A 23,760-nucleotide genomic window follows, 5' to 3' on the forward strand; every position below is an offset into this window, starting at 1 on the left:
ATAAATATATAATAAAAACTAGAACTATATAACATTATATTTAAATAACAAATAATATATTTTATATTATAAATATATATATATATTTAAATATAATACATATTCATTAATTTATAATAAATAGAAAATAAAAACATATAATACACATAAATATACATAAAATATATAGAAACATATGTATATTGGTCGATTCAGTTAACCGCCGGTTTTCTATATTGGCAATTGAACCAAATGATACCTTCAGTTTTTTTAAAAATATTGAACCAAAACTGAACCAATCGGTTCGATTAACTGGATTTTCGATATGGTGTCGATCGATTTTTTTGGTTTGATTTTTTGGTTTTTCTTGCTCACACCTACAACCCATATTCAACCCACATCTTAAATGGATGGGTTGGATGAGTTTAGGTGGATGGGTTGGATCATAAACTTAGAAATTGCCACCCCCAGTCCAGAGTCTAATCATCCATAATGTGCTCGTATTTCATTAGAGGGTAAGCTATTAATCTATAATGGCATACTTATTTGCATCTTTAGATTTATTAGATAATTTCTATCTTTATGTGAAAAGAAAGTGTATTTATAATAATTGTTTGAAGCAATGTTTTTGAACCGTAGTTGATCAAAACGATCAAACCATTTGACCCAAAAACCATCCAAGCAACTGGTTCCATTTCACTCTAACCCGTTCCTGGGTCAAAAACTGTTGACTTCGTTAAAAAACCATTGACCTAGGTGGTCAAACCATCGACTCGTTTGACCTAGATAGTGGTTCGTGGTTTAAGAAAGTTGCAAAGGGGGGATAAATTGAGAGTCTGAGACACGGACTCAGATCTGAGATCTAGCACAAAGATAGATAAATAGAGAGAGAGAGAGAGAGAGAGAGAGAGAGAGAGAGAGAAGAAGAAGAAGAAGACTGCAAACGTTGCAGAGAGATTGATCTTAGATCTGAGATACAAGATCTGCGTTTGTTACCACCGCCTTGCTGTCATCGTCGCCATTATCATCGTCGGTGAGCATTGAATCATCCTCCTCTTCCTTCTTCTTCTCTCCTTCCTTTCCTTTCTCTCTTTTTCTCTTTTTTCCCTTTCTCCTTCATTTCTTTCTTTCCTTCTTTCCTTCTTTTTTTTTTCTTTCTTAGCTGACAAGTCTCTTCTTTAGTTCTTATTTCTCATATAAATATTTGCCCTAATGCAAACCGCTCGGACCGTTCGACCAAGACGATCGAACCACTGATCCGGAAACCAATAATTAGGAACGGTTTCATTTCCGGATCAGTTTTTAAAACCTTGGTTTGAAGACAATGCAAGTAATGAATTCTTCTCCTTACAACGCAAAAAAATTGCATTCATTACATTGCCCAAAGTGATACTGTAGTATACTTGGTTGAATATTTGTATGATTTAGTTGTTCATGCATACATGGTTCATTGGTTTAATTTATATATGAACCTTTCTATAAACATATACAACACCCGCAAATAAACTAAAATCCTACCACTACCAGTGCTCTTAGTGGACTCTAGGTTGATAAAACTACCATTCATCTTAACCTAATTTGTTGATTCAATTCTATCTGGCTATCCGAGCTTGCCCATGAATCCCAAATATTGTGAGCACCCAACTACTCTCACATACACCTATGAATTGGGGTATATGAGGGTTGGGGTTGCTTGGTCACTACGTTGTACAATGTACATGTACATCTGGACTTTTATGTTCTGCAATTGGCCTGTCTTCAATGATACCTGAGCTAGAGTCTAGAGATGATAATATTCTGGAAGAACCGAGAGAAAGAACTTGTGGCTCTTAGCCTGGAAAGGGAAAAAATGCAGCCCTAGTTTGCTAAACTGGATCATTTGAAATAGTTTACATTAAGTAAGCTTAACGGACAATTATCTATTTATTCAGAAAAAAAGATAACAAAATGGAAAAAACAGGTTAAAACAATTAAACAAGACTGAAAAGAAATGCCCAACGGCTCCCAAAAGTGATGTTGTGATTCACTTGAGTCACAACCTGCAGGGTCTTTTAACATATTTTTCTTATTTTTATTTCATCAGAAATCTGAGCATCTGCCGCCACGCTCCCAATCACCATACCTGGTGGGCTCTGGTCCTTTTGGCCCTCCGATCTCACCAGTCTGCTTATTTACATAAACACCACCATCTTCTTCTTCTTCCTCATTTACGTTACCTGGCTCACTATGTTTATCTTCTGCTCTCGAGTCATGACAAGAGCATTTTTCTTCTACTGTACTTTTAGGATTTTCTTCTTGTTGTTGGGGCCCTGAAGAACTGAGTCTCCTTGTCAAATGAAGCGAAGAAGATGCAATAACACTTTCAGACCGAATGACTGCCAGCCCTAACATAGGCCTAGAAATCTCCATCATTGATGAGAACAGACGCTGCAGATAATTCACCATTCCTTAGCTCCAGTGAAAGGAAAAGAGACAAACAATAACAAGAAAGGGGGGCGGGGGGAGGGGGTGGATGTGAACTCAAAATCCAAAACACACCTCTTACAGACAAATTCAAATTCATATCAATGATGTATTTAATGCATGTATCATTGTTTCTGCAATTAATTCCTACTCAAATTTCATATACTTTCTCTACCTCTTGTTCTTTTTTTTGGTAAAAAAAATCTAACTATTATTCAAACGAACAAAAAGAAGGGAAAATGACTTGAACCTGCCCTACGTTTTCTGACAGATACTTAAAACCTCCCTTGTACAGTCTTTGACTTCCTCAAAAACTTCCTTTCGTGTTTCAAATAAATATGCACACAACTGTTAAGGGGAAAATACTTAAACCTCCCTTGTTGTTTCTGATAAATAACAAAACCTCTCCTCACTTTTCAAGGACTAAGACCTTCTCTGTCACAGACTCACAGTTATGACTAATAGTCATCAAAGAGTCTCTTTGGCCCTTCCTAATTCTTCATATTTTCAAAACAGTGGAATCATGAAGCAACAAGAATTGTTTCACAGGCTACCCCTGTTGTGTAGTCACACTGTCACATGAAACAAAATAAGTATGTCGATACAGACATCTTAATGGTGTGTGCTATCATATGTTATTATATTACTGTTAACAGCTGTTTCTGGTACTGTTTTTGGCAATATAGACTTGTTTCACCTGTACTTATTTTTTCAGTAAAGGACTTATATCAATAACAAGTTTAACGTAGTATGTCAGTAACAGAACATAATTGTCAGATGAAACTCCCTGTCTCCCTTCATTTCCATCCTAATCATTTTAGCTATAACCTAAACTCAATCTCAATGCTACTGCCCAGCTTTGTTTGAAGGATTTTGACAACTACTTTGAGTTACATGAGATCTATTTGGTGTTTGGAAGGTTGCGTATCATGATCTGGATGAATTGTTTGGTGCTGTTAATGGTGTTTCAAAGTGTTGAGTTTTCTGGCAATGCTGCAGCAACTAGACATCTTCATCCAATGTTTTTTGAGACAAGTACCACTTTACCTAACCAATTTAGATCTAGACTATAGGTTGAAGTTCTAACAATATGGTTGTAGTGGCAAGCATTAGCACTGATGCCAACTGTTGAAAGAAGATAGACTATATTGTTTTTTGATCAATAACAGAAGTTAATTTTATTAAATAGAAAAATAGAACAGATACAATAGGGGAAAGGGAGGGATAAAATCTATTAACCCTCCCCCAAAAACAAAGTCAGATTACAACACAACCCAGAATATTTTATTCCTTCCCGTCCCTTGTTTTGAAAGTAGATCAGCAAAAGAACTAACACTCCTCTTCACCCACTGTAGTCTTAACTCCATGTCTTGGGCAAGCCTCTTGAACTTCTTCTCATTAGCAAATTTCAATAGTCCATTCTCCTCTTTTTTGTAGCCAACCAATGACCAGCTTTGAGTCTCCTTCAACATTCATCTTTCTGACCAAGGTTCAAAATATTGATACAGGCTGATACACCGGTAGGGGTGTATCAGCCTGTATCATTGGTTGCTTTTTATTTTTTTATTTTTTCTTTGAAACTGGTTTGGAGGGGTCGGTTTAAGGCCAGTTTACCCCCTGAACTAGACCAAACCCCGAAACTTCCCCTGTAGGGGTGTATCGGGAAGCCCCTGATACAATACGTATCAGCCAATACGCCCTGATACGTTGTGATTTTTTTATTCTTGTTTCTGACATTCTGTTATTTTGCTCTTTTAACCACTTCCATCACTGCCAAAACTTCAGTTCTAAGAGAGTCACCTACTCTAATGGATCCCGAGAATAGAGCAATCACATTCCCTTCCTCATTCATGGATACTCCTACTCCAGATGGGTCTGTGACCTGTGTTACCTTCAGTAGTCCCATCAAAATTCAGCTTTATGAACTCTGCTTCAGAGGGGGACCACATTGGACGAGTCAAGGTTTCAGTGGGAGCAGAATTAACCACATTCTTCCTATTTCTAACCAAAGCATCAGCAGAAATACCCTCAAAAATATCCAAGGACTTCACCCAATATACCACCCTAGATGTAATAGTTTCAAGAATGGCTTCTTTGCTTCTTTCCTTTTCAGAGAAGATTATTTGGTTCCTTTCTTTCCAAATTGTCCAACAAACAGAAGCTCTTGCACTTCTCCACAATAATTTACCCTTCTTCTTAGACCCCCTCTAACAGAGCAAGAAGCAAACAAACCTTGTACGTTTTTTTTTTTTTTTTTGGGGGGGGGGGGGGGGCGTGGGTCTACTTGCAACCAAGCAAAGAAAAACACCAATCCCATATAGCTGAAACAAAATGGCAAGAGATTAATAAGTGATAGCAGGTTTCACACCATTAGCCTTACAAAGGATGCACCAATTTGGAGATAAACACCAAAAAGGTTATTTTCTTTGAAGTAAATCGTAAGTGTTGCACCTTTATAGGAGACTTCCCAACAAAAAGCTCCAGAGGGTAAAGTCCAGACTTTGTTATCCACCCTTGCTGGATCTAACACCACCCCTTCCAATAACTGAATCAAAGCTGAAATGCTATGTATTCAGAATCTCTGAGGCCCCTTGTAAATCCCAAATCCCACTCAACACCAAGACTAGAGTGGGAAGGAACCAAGAACCTAGAGAAAGATTCATTTTTAAATCTAGACAGGGAGAACAATGAAGGGGATTGTTCTTTCAAGGTAGAGTCCCCCACCCAAACATGTTCCCAGAATTTCACCAAATTACCAGAGTACACACATCATACCCAATAAAAGGAAAGAAAGAAGGTAGGGTAGCATGAATAGACTTCTAAGGAGAAGCCCTCATAGCCCTAGCCAAAACCTCTGCGTCCCATCCATCAGATGCTTGCCCATGAATGCTTCGAATTACTTTGGAGAAGTGCAAGAGCAATGGTTTCAACATTGCCATTGGTTTCTTGGTGGCAGTGTGGAACTTATGTAATTAAGAATCTTGTTTGCATCTTTAAATCCTACTGCTGTTGTTGCAGCAGTAGCAATGGTTTCAACATCCACCAAAAATGATAGGAAGCAAGGATGAAGGATATCATATTCTTTTTATTGAAAATGGGGAAGGTGTTCATTAAACTTTATAGCAACAAAACAACCAGTATATGCTCTTAAAGTTTACATGAATAAACATTCATTCCTTGACAAATAAATAAATATATCACATGGTTGATTTTAGTGTTAATAATTTAAAACTGTGCAGCCACTTCCAACAAAGAGCTTCTTTCTCATTCTTTTCATGAGGTACGTAGAGGTAGGAAATGAGAATCATGCAGATTTGGTAATAACACTTAAATTAAGAAGATTAGATCCCCACAATAAGCCTACTGACTACTGTGTAAAAAGAACTTTTATATGCTGAAAACCTACAGAAAGGTCACAATGGCACTAGAAAGAATAAGAAACCTGGAGAGAACTATAATCAAGCATTTTATGTTTACTTGATGGCAGATTTAGTGACTAACAAAAATATGGTGGCTTTTGAAAGCTCCTTATGGTCTAATTATTGACTCGATAAAGGCAAAATAAGAATTATGTTTAGAAGAAAAGTCAGAATCCATTATTACATGGACTGGGACTAGCGAGATCCTATGGCTTCAGAAATATATTGGAGGGGGATTCTAGGTCTAGCGTGTTAGTAGATTGGCTCAAGAGTGAAAGTCAGGGATTATGGCAATAAAAGATACCTTGAGGGAGATAAGACAGCTTACTAGGGAATTGGTAACTAATTATTCATGGGTTCTTGGATCAGCAAATAGTTTGGCTGATACGATGGCCAAATAAGGGCTAAATTGGGCTTAACTTTTCTGGGTACAGTTGTAACATGATCTCTTGTGTTTATAAAGAGGAAGGTTACATAGCTGGGAGTAATTGGTACTTAGTGTATATAGGATATTCATTATCAAAATTAACAAAGTTTAACTGTTACCAATAAAAATCTATTATCAGTGCATACTGGGTTCTATGGACATTAAGAGGATATACTATACATGTTGTAAGATATTGAACCCAAGAAATTCCAATGTCAATGGGAAGCTTTTTTTTTTTTTCCTTTTTTTATTTAGTTTTGACAAAAATAGACATCGGAAACCAATAGAACTTCAAGAAACTCCTGTTGTGTGATCGGGTAATGGATTTTTCTAAAAGAATTGTATTTAACAGGAGACACCACTGAAGATTTCATATTTTTCAATTGTGAAACAAGCTAATAAACAGTTTGAAAAACCTGTTGCACAATTTCCCCTTCTTTTTAGCTTTGCCAAGTTTTATTTCTTCAGAACCCTAAATTACTTGATTAAATAGTGTTCTAAGAGCATATCCCTTGCCCTCACATGTCCAATCACTTATAAGTTTCAAACACATAAACAACACAAAACTTCAGACAAACTACAAGTTCACAACCACAATGAAAACCCCGACAAAAGCACTGCCATCAGTTTCCCATTTAGATCCAAGTCTTGTTCCGAAGTGAGTACCAAAAACGTACAAAGTTCAGCACTCTCATCGAATTAGAAGAACAAGAGAAACATACCATCCAGTTGTCCGTCTTCGCCAACTGCCAGGCGGGGGAATGCATACAGTAGGCAACATCCGCTTGGGGTTGCATCACTGATGTGTCAGCTAAGATTCCTGCAACGAATTCATTACTTTACAAAATCAAAACGAAATCTTCCAAAGCCAAACCACAACTAACCAAACCGAGCTAATAGAAACACTCACTCCCGATATGCCTCTCCTTAGGCGAGCACTCGACATGATGAGAAGCTTTGACGATCGCAACATCCACATCCTTCCATTACAAACAACGAATAGTTCCAAAATCAAGATCAAATCCACAAGAAAAATAGGAAAAATTATCATTTCTATTCTTCAGAGAGTGAAACAGATTGAAAAACAGTTAAAACAAAATTTTTAGGAAAAGAACAAGGAGAGAGAACAACAAAGGTGAAAATTGAAATAAAATCTTGAATTCTTTGGTTACTTTGGCAAGACCGACTTCGGTGGCATCTATGATAGCGCCGTAAACCTTTCTCCATGTCTGAAGCGTAGCCATGTGTAAGTCTTCCCGTCAGCTTCTCTTTCCGTCGACGGCGTTCCTCTTCTTTTAAACCTATGCTCTCCGTCGCCGATGGTATCGCTCGTTTTAGCCAAGGCCTGGTCTGGGCCGCCTGGCAGATGCACATACTATAATATTATATATACTTACACTTACAGGTTCACGGACCAAGCCTCCAGACCAAACTGACTTCAGGCGCAAGAAATTGAGCCCAATGTCGGCCCTGGTCCATGAAACTTGGGGCTGGACCGGTCCAAGTTTGGTTGGACCATCGAAAACTCGAACTGAAAAAGATCCCAGAAGGCCAGAATATCTCCTGCCAAGACGAGACGACTCCGTCGGTCCGTCCAATACGGTCTCGCTCACACTCCCGCTCGGCAATTCACAGTAGCAGGCGTCGTCTGTGCAGCCGTGATGTCGGTGGTGCTTAAGCTTTCCCGATCAAACCGCATCTATCGCCCCTCAGTAAGTGCTCTCGACCCAAATCTCCCCTTTCTCTATCTCTTATGGGTGCTTAAAATTTCTCTAAAAATTTTGATTCCAGGAACCAGTAGAAGGGAAAATCGTCACAAATCTCCCTTCTTCAATTTCCCACCAAGGAATTCGCCTTACCGTCAATGGAGCCGTGAACATGCAGGTACAGTTTTTCTTCATGTCGTTTCTACTCATGTTAATTCTCTTTCTAATAAAGAATCTTTATTTGCTTTCAAAATTTACGATTATACTAATTATAATTGAAGGTTCGCGGTGGAACAGCCGGAGTGATTGAATCTTTGTATGGTGCCATAAAGCCTATCTGTATCGTGTAAGGGAAAAATCTACTTTTGTTTGATCCCCTTTACTGTATTATACACATCGTTCCACTAACAGTTGAACTCCACAAGTTTTTTCTTTCTTTTTTACTATACTTTTCTATTTCATTGATCGGTACAATTTGTTACTTTTTTCAATGTTCTTCCTCGTGGAATTTGTCTACTACAGCATTGCATTTTAAGGGGAAAAAAGAGTAATTTTAGTTTCTGAACGTGGTTATAGTAATTGTCTGTTTTGGAATTCTGTACTTGGGACAAGAAGAAAATTGTGATTTTCTTTATACAGTGTGGAGAATTTCAACTCTTAAAACCAAAATTCAAACTATTCCAGAAACACTGGAAAATTTAAGACTGTCATGGATTGTATTCCCGATTTTAAATTTATTGGCCCAAAATTCCTAAATAATATCAACCCTCAACTATAATCCATCTTATATTTCAAGAGTATATCATAACTAATGAGCATGTCTAATTGGTTCATCCATGAGATGACTATAATCAGTTCTTCAGTTCTCTTCCATATTAATACGATACATAATTTAACAATATCACAAGAGATGACAGGGTACTAAGATTGAAATAGTTAAAAAGTTGTCTTAAAGTTGCTTGATACATTTGTCACCAAAGTGGTATAAGACAGCTGAACAAACTATATCATGAATACATCTTCTGTTGACCACCTGATAATAATTGATCCCAAATTCCCAATAATAAGAACTCATCAAATTTGCAACAGTCAGTGACCCTATGAACTTCTAGAATTATTTCAATAAACCTGAAAACTAGAAACAAATACACTTAGGAAGGGATTATAGCGATTGAAGGAGATAATTAGAGGAATTGGAGACCTGTGAAGGTTGTGAGGATGGACAATTAGACTAGCCAAGACCTACCTCTTTTTTTAAGCTAAACCTCCACAAACCTCTAGGATGGCAAGTGCCAAAATTTTACAAGAAATGAGAATAACAAACATCTGCATTGGCTTGATTGTATTTTGAGAACAAATTTTATTATCTATCTATCTATTTATGAAGCGCTTATCATTTAGAAATCCTTGGTATCATTTCATTATTTTTTTTTAAATACAGTTTTGTGTACCTTGGACGGTGGAAAGACAATTTATTTTTTTTGACAAAGATAACTTTTATTGAAACCAGAAGTACATGAGAGGATGTACTGAAGCCTATAGCGGCTTGGTGAAATTACAATGGCAAACAACTATCACTAAACAAGTTTTCTCTCAAGACCCCTGATTTTGCTAGGCTATCAGCAACAGTGATTTGCTCCATGGGAATCCAGACCAGCTTCACATTAATTGAGACTAAGATATCCCTAACCATGCTATAGTATTTGCAGAATCCCCTTTAATGGATGGTGGAAAGACAATAAATCATGAGTTTGGTTCATTAGTGACAAAAGGTGAAATTCAATCTCTTTGAATTCCATGTGGAGCCATAGCTCAATGATTTGACATGCAACATATCCTCCAGAAAATAAATCCAATCAGTCTTCAGTTTCAATTTATTCTAGTCTACTGAGTCTTTTAAAAAGTTAAGTACAAGATTATTTTTCATGGAAAGGTAAGATGATAGCGTTTTCATCTTCATTTGGTTTCTCTTATATAATATAACCAAGCTCAAACAAGGTTGATTGATGTGTATGACTGAACTTCATCCTTGATTCTGGTATGTTATCCTTAATTCTTCATCTAATTTAGAGTTGCCGCTTTGAACACAGGTATAAAAATGTTGAGGTTAGATCTTCTGGAAAGCTAGGTTCAGGTACAACCGAGGTAGTATATCTAAACAATATTTAAAATTTTTATTTCTTGTAGTTGAGGTTTACATGGTGTATATTCATTGTCAGTTTAAACTCGATCAGACATATCTCTTCTGTTGTAAGATCAAAATAAATATTTTATGAAAGAACAATATTATGGCTGCTAAGCAGGAAACAATGTTTTGAAGAAAAAGTATTATCATTTAACCAAAATGAGAAAAGTCTACAACTTTGCGAAGCAACTATGCAAAAAAGACTACCTTTCCATAAGAATGTATAGATGAACTCGCCATATAAACAAAGACTACAAAATAATAAGAATTTTAAATCCTAGACTATCCTTTTAATGTGAATAAAAACTTTAAATGGGTGTTGAAAACGCTAAATATTTATACAAACCAAGTGTACATACCTAGAAGTTTTAGAATTGGTGTTTAGCTCATTTTTGTGATGAGAATATTATTTTAGTAAATCATATTAATGGAATTTCCTTTCACTGATAAAAAAATATTATTTCAGTAAATCTATTAAAATACTTGTTCTTGAAATATGACACCGAAAGGTGTGATGCACATGCATTATATTTTTAGGTGAGTCTCAAAGTTTCCATAAGGGAACTTTGTTATTTCTTTCAATTAATATTTATTTTGTTATAACTATAAATTCTTGTCTACTACAGACTGTTTTCAGCTTCACTTTAATCATTAATAATTGTTTTACCAACATTTTACCCCTTTTCATGATACTAATTTGCTGTTATTGATAAATTTGCTTTCTCTCAGTTTAACTTCTATATTGGTAAATATTTACCGAACTGTAATGTTCTTTTTTTCTTTTTTCCTTTGTCAATCTAGTAAGTTTTAAGCTGCCATTGCAGATACCATTTTCTGTACTTTTGAAACAACGGGGAGAAAATAGTTCTGAAAGATTTTATGAGACCTTCCATGGAGCAAATATCAGCATTCAGGTGAAACATTTTTCTGCTTTTCCAATTGACCTTTGTATCAGGCTTGTCATTTTGTCTCCCTACTGGAATTTCATCTGTTTCCCATGACCTTTTTCTTTTCAATTTTGCACAGTATATTAACCTTTTATCTGATAGTATGTCTAATTCTTCCCATAATAGTATCTCATTACTGTAGGTATAATGAGGGGATATATGCATAAATCACTATCTACTACAATGGAGTTCATAATTGAAAGCGAAAAGGGTAAGAGCCCATTATGTTCTTTGTTTCGGGCATTCCATTTACTGAATTACATCTTCAGTGAATGATTCCATTGCCTTCTCTGTTTCAGTCAATCTTCTTGAGGCACCCATTTCTCCTGAGGTGGTTGTCTTCTATATTACTCAAGACACACAAAAGCACCCATTACTTCCTGAGCTACTATCAGGTTTTCTCCTTGTCTCTTCTTCTGTACGCTCAATTCAAAATCTTAAAAGGAACTTTACAAATAAGGTTGAATTTCTTATATGGTCAACTTATTTATCTCTATTTCATTGTTGCAAAGCATCTCATCGTCTATAGTTAATGATGCAACATAGAAACCCTATTTCTCATAACTTGCACATCTTTGACTGACAAGCCCATGCTATTGAATAGGTGGATTCCGTGTCACAGGAAAAATATCCACCCAATGTGCTTTGGCAGAACCTCTTAATGGTGAACTGATTGTAGAAGCATCTGCAGTTCCTATACGTTCAATTGATATCCACTTGCTCCGTGTAGAATCAATTCTTACTGGGGAAAAATATATTACTGAGACCTCTCTTATTCAAAGTACACAGGCATGTGATGTTTCATGTTTCACACATTGTTTTACATCTTAACCCACTTTCTTTCTGATTTTCATTTAATAAATGCTTTTTTTTTTGCCACTCTTTCTAGATAGCAGATGGAGATGTTTGTCGCGCTATGACTATACCAATCTATGTAATACTTCCTCGTCTATTGACTTGTCCTACAAACTTAGCTGGGTAAGTTCCTAATAGACAATTTGACCTATATGAGTTCCCACTTTATGTTGTTTAATTTTCCATGGTTGCATCATGGTGAAACTAAAGATATTGTATTCTAAACAGTTTATTAATTGTTGCAGTTGTACCTTCTTTATAACTAAATTTTCTTTTTCATGAATGAATGAAAAAAAGTGAAATATATTCCAAGCACGAATTGAATATAATGCTCTCAAATTAATCCATTTAAATTTTAACCTTGAGAAAAAGGGATATTACGTCTGTGCAGACATTATTTTTTATTTGCAGTTTATGGTAATTTACTGTGTCATTATTAACAACCAAAGATTTTATTTAGTTATCATGTCAAATTGATTATTTACCTAATTTACCATGAGATGGGTGAAATCTTTAATTTAACTGTGTGAATAAAAGTTGTCTCATGTTGAATGAATTGCTAGTTTAAGCTCCAAACAGGGTATTTTATTTCTTGTATGCTGCTTTTAGACCACTCAAATAAGCTTTATCCCAAGTATTTTTGGTGGTCTATGTGAGAACATATTCTACTATCTTACGGGACTATAGAAGGAGTTATATTATTCTTAGAAAAAAAAAATTATGAAACAGAAATTCAGTCTTCTGCAAGGACATCCTCATTTTCTTTTATATCTGGTACAAGCAAACATTAAATTATCAAAAATAAAAGGGGAAAATATCTATTAACCATCACTCTTAATTTCCCTTCTTGTTCATATTGCCAAATTTGCATCCGTTATTATGTCATGATCTGACCTATCTTAGTATTTTTAAGCATTAATCTGTGGTTTGACTATGCATTTAGACCTAACCCTTGTTTATTCTTATCAATCTTTTGATTGTTGCAATAAATGACAACACAACATGTGCTTACCTCCTGCAAATGTTTAATTACTATATTAGCAACAAAGAACATACACCATTGGATTTACCTCCTATAAATTGCTAGTCTACTAACCCATGGCAAATCAAAAAAGATATTGGCTTAATGCTGAACCTTGGAATTTTCCTACTTTAATTTGAAATTTTCTTTCTTCTCCAACTATACTCTGCTAATAATGGCATTATAGACATGTACTTAGTCATATCGACCTTTCTTTCTCCTCTTTGGGGACCTTTCATTAACTTTTCTGGGTCAATGAGAAGCCCGTGATTGTATTTTTCCTTCTCTACCAACTTCTCCTTCGATTTCCTAATTAAATAGTTAATTTCAATGGTTGATTCCCCAACTGTTATGGCCAACTGAGTTTAAAATGCTCTTCTGAGCTATAGCACTAAGGGCGACCCAGAGCGAGGTTCCTGTCAATGCAGGATATGGGGAGGGACAACTTATGCAGCCTTATTCCTGCGGATACACAGAGGCTGTTTCCAAGATTTGAACCCTGGTCACCCAGGTCGCAATGGAGCAACTCAACCGTTGCTCCAAGGTCCACACTCGAAAGCAACCCAACCCTGGTCATCCGTGGAACTATAGCAATGCCTATGTTTAATAAATTATGTAGGACTTGAATGACCAAAGGATGAGTATAGGAGGGTTAGAATGGGTTTAAGGGTGATTTAGGACAAAAGAGAAATTGATTAGGGTAGAGAAATTGGCATTATGGTGTCATATTTGCAGCTTTAATCAGTTTCTCTTGTATAATTTAAGTGGCAATAATTCCTATATATTCTTGAAGGATTTTTATTTTGTACCTTACAATAACCTCGACAATTCTAATGACAAACTATGATGGATCTTTTGTCTTAACCCATACTACTATCAGAAATCTTGACAACTGTTTATGTGAATTCTATTTGCAGTCCATTTTCAATTGAGTTTCAGGTTTCCATAGTCATTACCTTCCAGTCAGATCTATCCAAACTGTACCCAAAATCTGATCCAAGAACTCCTAGGCTATGGGTAAGCATTGATTCAGTAGATAAGAACAGGCATCATTGATCTTTTCTTTTTTCAATGCCATCTATCTCTGGTTTCAGCTGGCAATGGAGACCCTACCGCTGAGATTGGTTAGAGAAAAGTGATGCATTGTAAGTTTATTGTCCCGATGAATTCCTTTCCACAGTATGTGCAATGATGTAGCTACAGGATGAACAAATTTCTATTTCTTTTTATTTACTAGTGATGATATTATTACTCTATTTTTTCATCCAGGAGAATGAAGGCTTGGGTTTTATCACAATTGTTTGGTTGTGCCTTTCATAGAGCATGTATGCTTAAGCCTGTGAAAATAACAAAGTATTATGCTGAATGTATGTTTTATTTGTTAGTGATGACTTGCCTATCAATCATTTTTGTTTTTACACTTGGATTTTGAGAGCCTTGTCACTGTAGGATACTAGAATGCTTGTCTGGACAAGGAATAGGTTCAGGGGCCCTCGTGGCTTTGTTTTCTGATCAGCTGAGGCGCATGGTGTCATTCCAGATATTCAAATGGATTCCAAGAATTGTCAATTTAATTCTCAACAGTGAACTGTTTTAGAGGCCCTTTCTGCCAGGAATGTTGTATAAAGGCTCTAACAATTCATGGTCTTCCCTCCAGGCATGTACTTGCTTTACTGTCTTCATGTCTTGGGTTTGAATAGAAAATAAGAGAGATGATTTTAGTAACTTTCTGTTTCTCTCATTTGATATCAAACCAAGCATAGCCTTAACACCTTCAATTCCCCAGTCCCTTGCATGAATCTTTACGGATCAGTTTGATAAACCAAGGGTGCCCAATCTCAACTCACCATCTGGCTATTTACTTACACATCCATTGACACCCAAACGAGCATCGAATCATCTCAATCTTCTCTCTTTCCGCACAAGTTACCTACTCCTCAATTGACCATATACAAAGAAGGATACAACTCAAACTCAATCCTAAGAATTGTTTTTGATGAAGATTGTAAATTTTACAACCAGAAGAATAAATAAACAAATATCTTCAGTGATGAATTACCTATACTTGTAAAGGATTCATGGACTAAAACTAACAAGGCAACAAGGCCCCGACAACCACGAATAAAAGGGAAAGCCCCGGAATCACAGAAGAAAGAAATAACACCCATAAAGATTCATTAATGGATATCGTATTCATCAGAAACTGCGTATACAAATTAGATTAGAAACACGACACACCAACCAGAATATACAAACTATCTCCATGAGCATAACAGTTCTCAAGAAAAGCAAAGCCCCCAGGAGGGGGAAAGGGCTTATGTAGAATTGAATTCCTTCTTGGGTATCATTCCTGGTGATTCCTTATCTTCTCAATGCGTTGGTGGAGCTGATCGAGCCGAAGAACGAGATGGGTAATCGAGTAGAGGAGCCAGTAGAACACAAGAGCAGCTGCGATGAGCAGGGCATTGCGTTGGCTCTTCATGTTAGACTTCTGGTGACGAAAATGCTCGGTGGGAGTACAGGATTGACCCTCGCAAGCTGGGCGAGTCTCATACTTCCAGTAAATGTCCATTAACAGAAACAAGCAGAAGGGAATCACAGCGAGGAAAGGCTTGAGGAGGTTCTGAGTCACCGGGATGAGGCCCTTCCGGAGTCGGTCGATACCCGGCAGGGTCAGCAGAAGCAGCATGATGGCTTCCGCGGCTGCAGCGTAACCAAGCACGACCCACTCTAACGCCATTTCTGGCTTCCAAAAAGACTTAGCGGCAGCAGCAAATCTGAAGCTTGATCTTGGATTCTCAAACCGACAGAGACCAGGGTCAGGGATACACAGATAAAGATGAAGAAGGGAGTTTATAAAATGGAGTTGGACGGAAAAGGTTTGAGAAGAGGACCGACACATTACGCGCGCGAATTTTGTATGAAGTACACGTAACATCCCCAGCCCCAGGTGGCATTTGAAAAAGAGATTACGTTTTTATGATTTTGTTCCTACCGATTCTCATCGGCGCCCCAAAACACATCGAGTCCGGATCTGCTCCTTTGTCCTTACCGCCGGGCACCTCACAGCGTCCTCACAAAACCTGAGGACGCCACGCGTCCCCAAAAACATGTGAGCCATGCCACACTCGAGGAGGAGCCCAACAGCCGTTTGGTCTCGAGCTCGAATCGTCTTTCCCCTCCAATAGAAAATCGCCATGCCACCTTTTGTACCTAAAGCTTAAATTTAAACGGAGTTTCAGATTTAACGACCGTCTGTCCCCTCTCTCTTACCCACTTGCTTCTTTCTCCTTCTCCCCCTCTCTCCCTTTCTCTCTTTCCCAGTCTGCCATTTTACCCTCCCACTTCTGTACGGGTGAACCTGTAGATCTCCCAGTCCGTCATTTGCTCCATCGGCGATCGTTCTCACCATCTGAGAGCTAAGAGGATAGGTCTTCCATCCTCTCTGTATTGCTTCGAGATGTAATCCTCCCTACACTGAGTGCTAGAACTGATAGCGTTCCAAACGTTGCTATCAGCAACAATCCTCCCTGAACCACAGCCACCCATTTTCGAAAATGAACCAGCAGCTGACAAACCCTAGAAGTTGTTGCTGCCTTCACTGAAGTTTGGTCTCCTCAACCTTCTCATCTTTGAAGAGTCGATCTGCTTGTCTGACTTTCTCTCCGTCTTACCCTTGGAAACCATTAGCTTGGCAATGCTGCTGCAGCAGACAGGGGCAGGTAAGCATGTAGTGTGAATCATGCAATGCGCTCAAATCTTGTGGCCACAGTCTCTCACCTTGGTTGTAAAGACTTTGTCAAAGCAGATGCAAAAATATTCGGCTGGATGAGATGATTTTTTTTTTCCCGAGTGAATTATATTGCAATTTGCAAGTGCATTGGTTAGTTGGGTTTCAGTTTCTTGATTTCTTCTTTCTCTTTTAACGTCCTTGAAATTAAATTTCACAAAAGACAAGAGTCAAGGGTTTATCTTACCAAACTTTTATCCTATTTAGTATTTACCGGATGCCCAACAAACAATTGCTCTGCTCTATGAATCTCCAAATGAGCAATTCTCTTGTGGATTTGCTAATTCCTACGAAACATTCAGGCAAGGAATAATGCTGAGTTGATCGATATATAAACAAATCCTGAAATCCAAATTGAATATGATGAAGGAAGATTTGGCCCGACCTAGTAATCACTCAACACGTGGCAAAGGCAACAGCGTGTTCAAGGCGCGATTACAAAAAGGAGGAACTAGGAGACCGAACTCCCTACAAGGAGCCCGAACTCTCCCTTAGGCCCCAAGTCTCACACAAGGCAACGACCCGAACCGGCCTACCCCATCTGAACTCAAGACTTCACCTTGCTCACCACTCCAACACTTCGCTTCCAGGACGTCGAACTGAACAAACGTACCATACCTAACACCGAGGAGGTCCGTATCCAAGGGCGGCACACCTGACTGACCTGGGATTTGACGCTTGACAGCCGCACTTCAGCAGCCACCTGCCACCATCATCGCTAGTTTCAGAGATGGCTCCGACAAAGAGAACAGTGGCGGTTCTGTCCAGCAGAGGGGATGATACCCGAACTGGTAGGAGCTAAGAGATAATCATACCCGACCTGACAAAAGCTTAGAAGTGAGTGCACGAGGTGGTTATAAAAGGCTCCCTACCCCCCAAGAACAAGGTATATGAACTTTGTGTCATCTGGTTTTATCTTGCCTTTGAGAAAATACTAACTTGAGCTTCAGAGTGATCTCGTCGGGTTCCTCCCCGGAGATTCCCCACTTTCTTCTTCCTTTCAGGCCCCCTTGTTGCTCCAGTCAGAGGCAAGGTCATTGATGACTAGGACCGATCGGATTGCGCACCATCAATTGGCGTCGTCTGTGGGAATCGCTTCTAAAAGCCTCCCTCTAAAACTCTCATAATCTCTTCTTTTTCCAAAAACCCCAACACTCATGGCTTCTTCCAGCAATGCCGGATGTGGCACAGAGATGAACACCATCGGGGAACAACTCCAAGTCCCCGTGGTGTGCATCAGACAATTCACCATCCCCCTTCCGGTGGATGGGATCCCCAGCTTGAATGCGCCACAAACAGCGGTGCCCGTAAACCTTCTTGCCATGAGCATCCCCTTTCCTCTCCCTATCGAAATGACTTTTACTGAACCAACTATTGTCCCCCAGGCGACCAGCCAGAACCAGTTGGACGACCTGATGCAATGCATGCGGGCAATGCAAGCCCAAATGCAACAATTCCAACAACATCAGCTCCAGCAGCACCAAGTACTGCACCACATCTCCCAGTATCACTATCAGCAGCAGTTCCCCCAACCGCCTCTGAACCAACCACTGCTTCCACCTCGGCACCTTGCTCCAAAGCCAGTCAAGCCCTCTCCTCAGGGTGGACATCGTCACCGAGGAGAAGCCTCCCAACCTTAGAATCCCCACAAAAGCCAGGCCTTATCCCTGGGCCAAGGGGAAAGAAAAACCACCCCCGCCTCGCAGCTCGCCTGCAGGTCAGGCACCTCGCCCGCCAAGTTCCCAAAACTCCAAGTCTGAGCTCCTGCTGACAGAGAATCGGTTCAGCGCCCTGGCGGCAGACTACCAACAGCCCGGGCCCATCGAGCTTGGCAACACAGAGGCCAGCAGCGCCAGCACCAGGCCCACTTAGCAACGAAGGCGCCGGCGAAGTTGCCGAACTGCCACCCATGTCTTGCCCAAGCTTAGAGGTAAAGAAGAGACGAGCTCGAACGAGGTAAAAGCTGCCCCAATTCTCTCAGTTCCTTCCCCCTTCGCATCAGAACTCCTGGCAGTCCCCATGCCCAAAGACTTCAAGCCCCCACCTTTGGACAAGTATGATGGGTCCTTTGACTCCAGCGACCACGTCGATGCTTTCCAGTCCCAAATGCACCTTGCTAGGGCCAGTGAATCATGCATGTGTGTGGCCTTCACCACCACCTTCAAGGGGGTAGCCCGCACTTGGTACAGGAACCTGGCCCTCGGGTCGATAAAATGCTGGGCCTAGTTCGTGCAGGTCTTCATCGCACACTTTGTCACCAGCAAGCGGTGCCCCAGAACCGAGGAAAGCATTCTTCGGAGTAGTCCAGAGAGAAGGAGAATCCATTCGGGGCTACATCAAGCAGTTCAATGAAGCATGCTTGCAGATACCGCGACTAGACCCCGCGGTACAGCTTGCGGCGACCAAGAGAGGAGTAACGCACAAGGAGTTCAAATGGCATATGGTAGCCAGCCAGCCCGTGACCGTGGCCGAATTCTTCAAGCTCGCGGACAAGTTCATGAGAACAGAGGAAGAGATCAACCAAAGGACCGAAGGTGGGGTCGAGAAAAGGAAAAGAGAAGGTGAGCCCTCCAACCTAGGTGACAGAAGAAACTTGGCCCGGGAAGCGAAACGAAGCCAGCCGTCCCGAGCTCCCTTAGCAGTTCGGACAGATTACACACCATTAAACACGAGGCGGACCGAGATCTTGATGACAATCAAAGACGCCCCATACGTAAAGTGGCCACCTCGCCTAAAGGGGAATCCAAACGAGAGAAATAAAAATCTGTACTGTAGTTTTTATAGAGATCACAGTCATAGTACCGAACAGTGTAATAATCTCTGGGACGAAATTGGACTCATCCATCGCGGATACTTGAGAAATTTTGTACAGCATAATAATAATAATAACAATAAGGCAGGTCGACAAGGGGAGCACGGAAAGGATGCCCCCAAATCCAACAACAGACCAACCGAAGCGTTGCAATGACAGCCTCCGGAAGAGAGGCCAGTTCGGGGAACCATCCATGTGATAGTGGGAGGTTCGGTGGTAGTAGGGTGTACTTCGGCAGTGGCTCGGACGTCAGTTCGCGAAGCAGCCCAAGAAGAACAGAACCCTCCAAAGAGGTCGAAGACTGAAGAACCAATCTTCTTCACGGAAGACGATGCGCGAGGGGTCCACTACCCCCATGATGACGCACTTGTCATAAAACTAAGGATCAGCGACATCGAGGTTAGGCGCGTACTCGTGGATTCGGGCAGCTTGGCAGACATTCTCTTCAAGTCGGCATTTGACCAGCTACAGTTGCAGAGAAGCAAGCTAAAGCCCGCGAACACTCCTCTGGTGGGCTTCAGCGGAGAGGAAGTCAGGCCCCTCGGGAAAATAACAGTACATGTGGAAGTCGGTACATGGCCTTGTGCGGTCAGACTCAACCACGATTTCCTGGTGGTCGCGACCCCCTTCCCTATAGACTTCGGTGTGGGGGTAGCACGGGCCGACCGGCTTGAGTCTCGCAAGTGTTATGTTGCTGCTCTGAAGGGAAGGCAAAGGGTTCGAGTGGACCCAAGACTACCAGCTCGTGTTCGACGAGCTAAAAAATTACCTCGCTAGTGTGTCGATCTTAGCCCGGCCCGAAGAGGGCGAGGTTTTGGAACTGTACCTCTCGGCAAGCGATGAGGTGGCCAGTTCGGTACTAATAAAAGAAGTAGATCGTGTCCAACGACCCATCTATTACGTTAGTAAAATTTTGTAGGGAGCAGAGACAAGGTACCAGCAGATAGAAAAGCTAAAATATGCACAGGTAGTAGCAACTCGAAAACTCCGCCCATATTTTCAGGCTCACATTGTCATCGTCTTGACTGACAAACCTCTGAGGCAAGTCTTACTCAAGCCCGAGGTTTCCGGTCAGATGACGAAATGGGCCATCGAACTCAACGAGTATGACCTTTAATACAAGCCACGAACTGCTATTAGGGCCCAAGCCTTAGCAGATTTTATCGCCGAATGCACATTCAGCCTCGAAGTCCCCAGGCCGATCGAGACCGAGATCCCCTGTTCGGGTGAGCACGGAGCTCCCAATCCAATAGAGTCTGAACCTCGTGAAGTAGCAGCCAGTGTGGCATCTCTCCTGGTTAGGACAAACGCGAACTGGGATGAAGAGCCCTGGATCCTTCACGTAGATGTCTTCTCGAACCAACAAGGCAGTGGAGCTGGAATAGTACTACGCGGCCCAAGTGGCACAAAACTAGAATACGCACTACGCTTTGAGTTCGTGGCATCCAACGAGGCGGAGTACAAGGCACTGATAGCCGGACTAAACCTAATGCAAAAAGTAAGGGCAAAACACATAGTTATCTACAGCGATTCCCATCTTGTAGTCAACCAAGTTACGGGCGAATATGAAGCACGCAAGCTGACTATGATCGCCTACTTGGCAAAAGTAAAGGAGGCTCTGCTCAACTTCCAGTCACACTTCATCAAGCAAATACCGAGGTCAGAGAACACTGAGGCCGACGCCCTATCCCGGTTAACCAGCATGAGTCACAACACCATGAGAACCGTGTACATAGAGGACTTACCTCGGCCTAGCATTCTTGGTGGGGCAGAGGAGGTCGCTCCCGTCCTTGAAGCAGAGCCGAGCTGGATTGACCCACTCGCGAGCTTCTTGCTAGATGGAACCCTCCCTGTGGGTCGTAACACAACCAAGAGGGTGCAACGCCAGACAACCAAATACATCATAATAGACGAACGGCTATACCGACAGTCCTACATGCTGCCCTACCTGCGCTGCTTGTGACCTACCGAAGCCGAGCTTGTACTCTGCGACACTCACAAAGGTCTGTGCGGCGGACACTTGGGAGGCAGGGCCCTCGCTCAAAAGGCAATTCGACAAGGGTACTACTGGCCAACGATCAAGGCAGAGGTCATTGAGCTTGTCAGAAAATGCGACAAGTGTTAGAAGCATGCCAATATCCACCATCAGCTTACTACCGACCTCAAATACCTCACCAGTCCATGGCCCTTTGCGCAATGGGGCATCAACCTCCTAGGGCCATTCCCGCCAGCAACAAGTGGGAGAAAGTTCCTAGTGGTGGCAGTAGATTACTTCACAAAGTGAATAGAAGCTGAACCTCTAGCAACAGTTACAACCCGAAACATACAGAACTTCTTTTGAAAGAACATAGTATGTCGCTTCGGGCTACCTTGAGTACTGATCTCCGATAACGGCAAGCAGTTCGAGGATATCAAGTTCCAAGAATGGTGCTAAGATATGGGAATTCGTTAGAACTTCACATCGGTCGCACACCCATAGACAAACGGTCAGACAGAAGTAATGAACAGAGCCATCCTCTACGAACTGAAAGCACGACTAGGCTAAGCTAAAGGGTTGTGGGCGGATGGGCTACCAAGTGTTCTATGGGCTCACCGAACTACGGAAAAAACCGCCACGGGAGAGACCCCCTTTAACCTCACCTACGGCACTGAAGCGGTAATCCCCGTGGAAATCAAAATACCTACGCTGCGACTAGAAGCATATGACGATTAGACAAATAGAGACAAGTTACGTACCAACCTCGACCTACTGGATGAGGTAAGAGACCTCGCGCACATCCGGACAGCGGCCTACCAGCAAAAAGTAGCTCGGTACTACAATGCCAGAGTAAAGAAGCGGAGCTTCCACATCAGTGACCTAGTTCTCTATAAGATCATGGCACCTGAACCCGGCGTGGGCAAACTTGGACCAAATTGGGAAGGGCCCTACAGAGTAAAGAGAGCGCTCGGGGGGGGCATACGAGCTCGAAACCTTAGAGGGCAAACAAGTATCCCGAGCGTGGAACATTGTCAATTTAAGGCGATACTACCTATAGACCACCAAGCGAAGTGGACAAAATCGCTACCAGAGCCTAAGGGCTAGGATGCCGAGCTAACGAAGGAACCTCGGCATAGGCAAGCAAAGATAATTGTCAGCCAAAGGCGAAGCGGAGACAACGAACTAATAGGGACATCGGCATCTCAGAGACTAATTATTAAACATCAAAATAGGTTGTGCGAGTGTAGTAGCCCAAGGAAGAAACAGATCGGTAATATGGTCAGTTTGACAAATACGGTCAGTTCGGGAGAAAGAACAACCAACACTTAAACAAAGGAAAGTCATTCCATTTCAAAATAAGTGTACATTTCGAAAAAAAAAAACATATCGAGCTCGTAGGCCCGAAGGTACTTATTCTTCATCAGAAGGCACTTCAACAACACCCGAAGGTCCTGCCTCGCCCTCGGAGTCCGGCTCACCATCAGCAGCATCGACCATCTCCTGAGTAATGCGCGAAGTGGATATCGCACTAATATCAAGCTCGGGGTATGTATTCCAGATCATCCACCGGCTTAGTTTAAAGCCCTTTCTGTACGAGTCCACCATCAGGTAATCGAAGCGCGGTGAGGCGATATATTCATCGACGGCCTTCTTCTTAGCGTCCTCAATGCCTTGGGAAAAGATCTGTGTCCTCTCCCTAATGTCCTCTTGAAGGTATTCAACCTAATGCTGCAAATCCAGCCTTAGGTCTGCCATATGCTTCACAACAACTCCCATGGCCTCGGCACCTCTTTGAGACCTCGCCTGCCTAGTCTGTGCAGCGCGAGCAGCTGCCTCAACAGCTCAGGAAGTCACCTCGGCAGCACGGAAAGCCTCTTCGACAGCTCGCGCCTGCCTCGAGCTCCTCTCCACCTGGGCCGCCAAGGCATGGATAGAAGAGTTCACCTACCAAAAGGAAAGAACAAGTGATTAAAAGAACGACAACGAGAGGGAAAAAAGCAAAGCCCGACAAGAAATCTGACTTACCACCATGGCATGAGTGGCAGCACGACAGGCCACCTGGTTCAAAGGAAGATCGGTCCATGACGCGACCTCCTCAGGGTAAGTGGCCTCCCTACTCTTCTAAAGAGCGTGGTTCAGCGAAAACATGCTCCTGAATTCCCTTTGGTCTCCCGAGCC

General features: G+C 41.3%; 3 protein-coding genes across 4 annotated transcripts; 1 reads left to right on the forward strand and 2 right to left on the reverse strand.

Annotated features, from left to right (window-relative positions):
• Nucleotides 1-1,840: 1,840 nt before the first annotated feature.
• On the reverse strand, nucleotides 1,841-7,714 carry LOC148855199 (succinate dehydrogenase assembly factor). The gene is made up of 4 exons (XM_088983208.1): nucleotides 7,461-7,714; nucleotides 7,199-7,268; nucleotides 7,011-7,108; nucleotides 1,841-2,406 (listed from the first exon to the last, which is right to left on the reverse strand). The coding sequence occupies exons 1-4, from the start codon at nucleotides 7,530-7,532 to the stop codon at nucleotides 2,059-2,061; spliced, it is 588 nt and encodes a 195-aa protein (XP_088839334.1). The 5' UTR covers nucleotides 7,533-7,714; the 3' UTR covers nucleotides 1,841-2,058.
• A 127-nt stretch (nucleotides 7,715-7,841) lies between these two features.
• Nucleotides 7,842-14,727, forward strand: LOC148855200 (Vacuolar protein sorting-associated protein 26). Of its 2 annotated transcripts, none has more exons than XM_088983206.1 (12): nucleotides 7,842-8,000; nucleotides 8,080-8,172; nucleotides 8,276-8,340; nucleotides 10,085-10,139; nucleotides 11,004-11,093; nucleotides 11,253-11,337; nucleotides 11,426-11,521; nucleotides 11,731-11,919; nucleotides 12,020-12,104; nucleotides 13,920-14,019; nucleotides 14,097-14,147; nucleotides 14,452-14,727. In XM_088983206.1, the coding sequence occupies exons 1-11, from the start codon at nucleotides 7,950-7,952 to the stop codon at nucleotides 14,139-14,141; spliced, it is 954 nt and encodes a 317-aa protein (XP_088839332.1). In that variant the 5' UTR covers nucleotides 7,842-7,949; the 3' UTR covers nucleotides 14,142-14,147; nucleotides 14,452-14,727. The 2 variants fall into 2 exon arrangements, with proteins under 2 accessions (XP_088839332.1, XP_088839331.1); XM_088983205.1 differs by lacking the exon at nucleotides 14,452-14,727 and adding an exon at nucleotides 14,272-14,405.
• A 448-nt stretch (nucleotides 14,728-15,175) lies between these two features.
• Nucleotides 15,176-15,947, reverse strand: LOC148855201 (uncharacterized). Its single transcript, XM_088983207.1, has one exon. It carries the CDS (start codon nucleotides 15,938-15,940, stop codon nucleotides 15,347-15,349), a length of 594 nt encoding a protein of 197 aa, XP_088839333.1. The 5' UTR covers nucleotides 15,941-15,947; the 3' UTR covers nucleotides 15,176-15,346.
• Nucleotides 15,948-23,760: the final 7,813 nt, after the last annotated feature.

Source organism: Nelumbo lutea, chromosome 4 (assembly GCF_056320005.1).
Source record: "Nelumbo lutea isolate HS-2025 chromosome 4, American lotus-T2T, whole genome shotgun sequence".
Classification (NCBI taxonomy): domain Eukaryota; kingdom Viridiplantae; phylum Streptophyta; class Magnoliopsida; order Proteales; family Nelumbonaceae; genus Nelumbo; species Nelumbo lutea.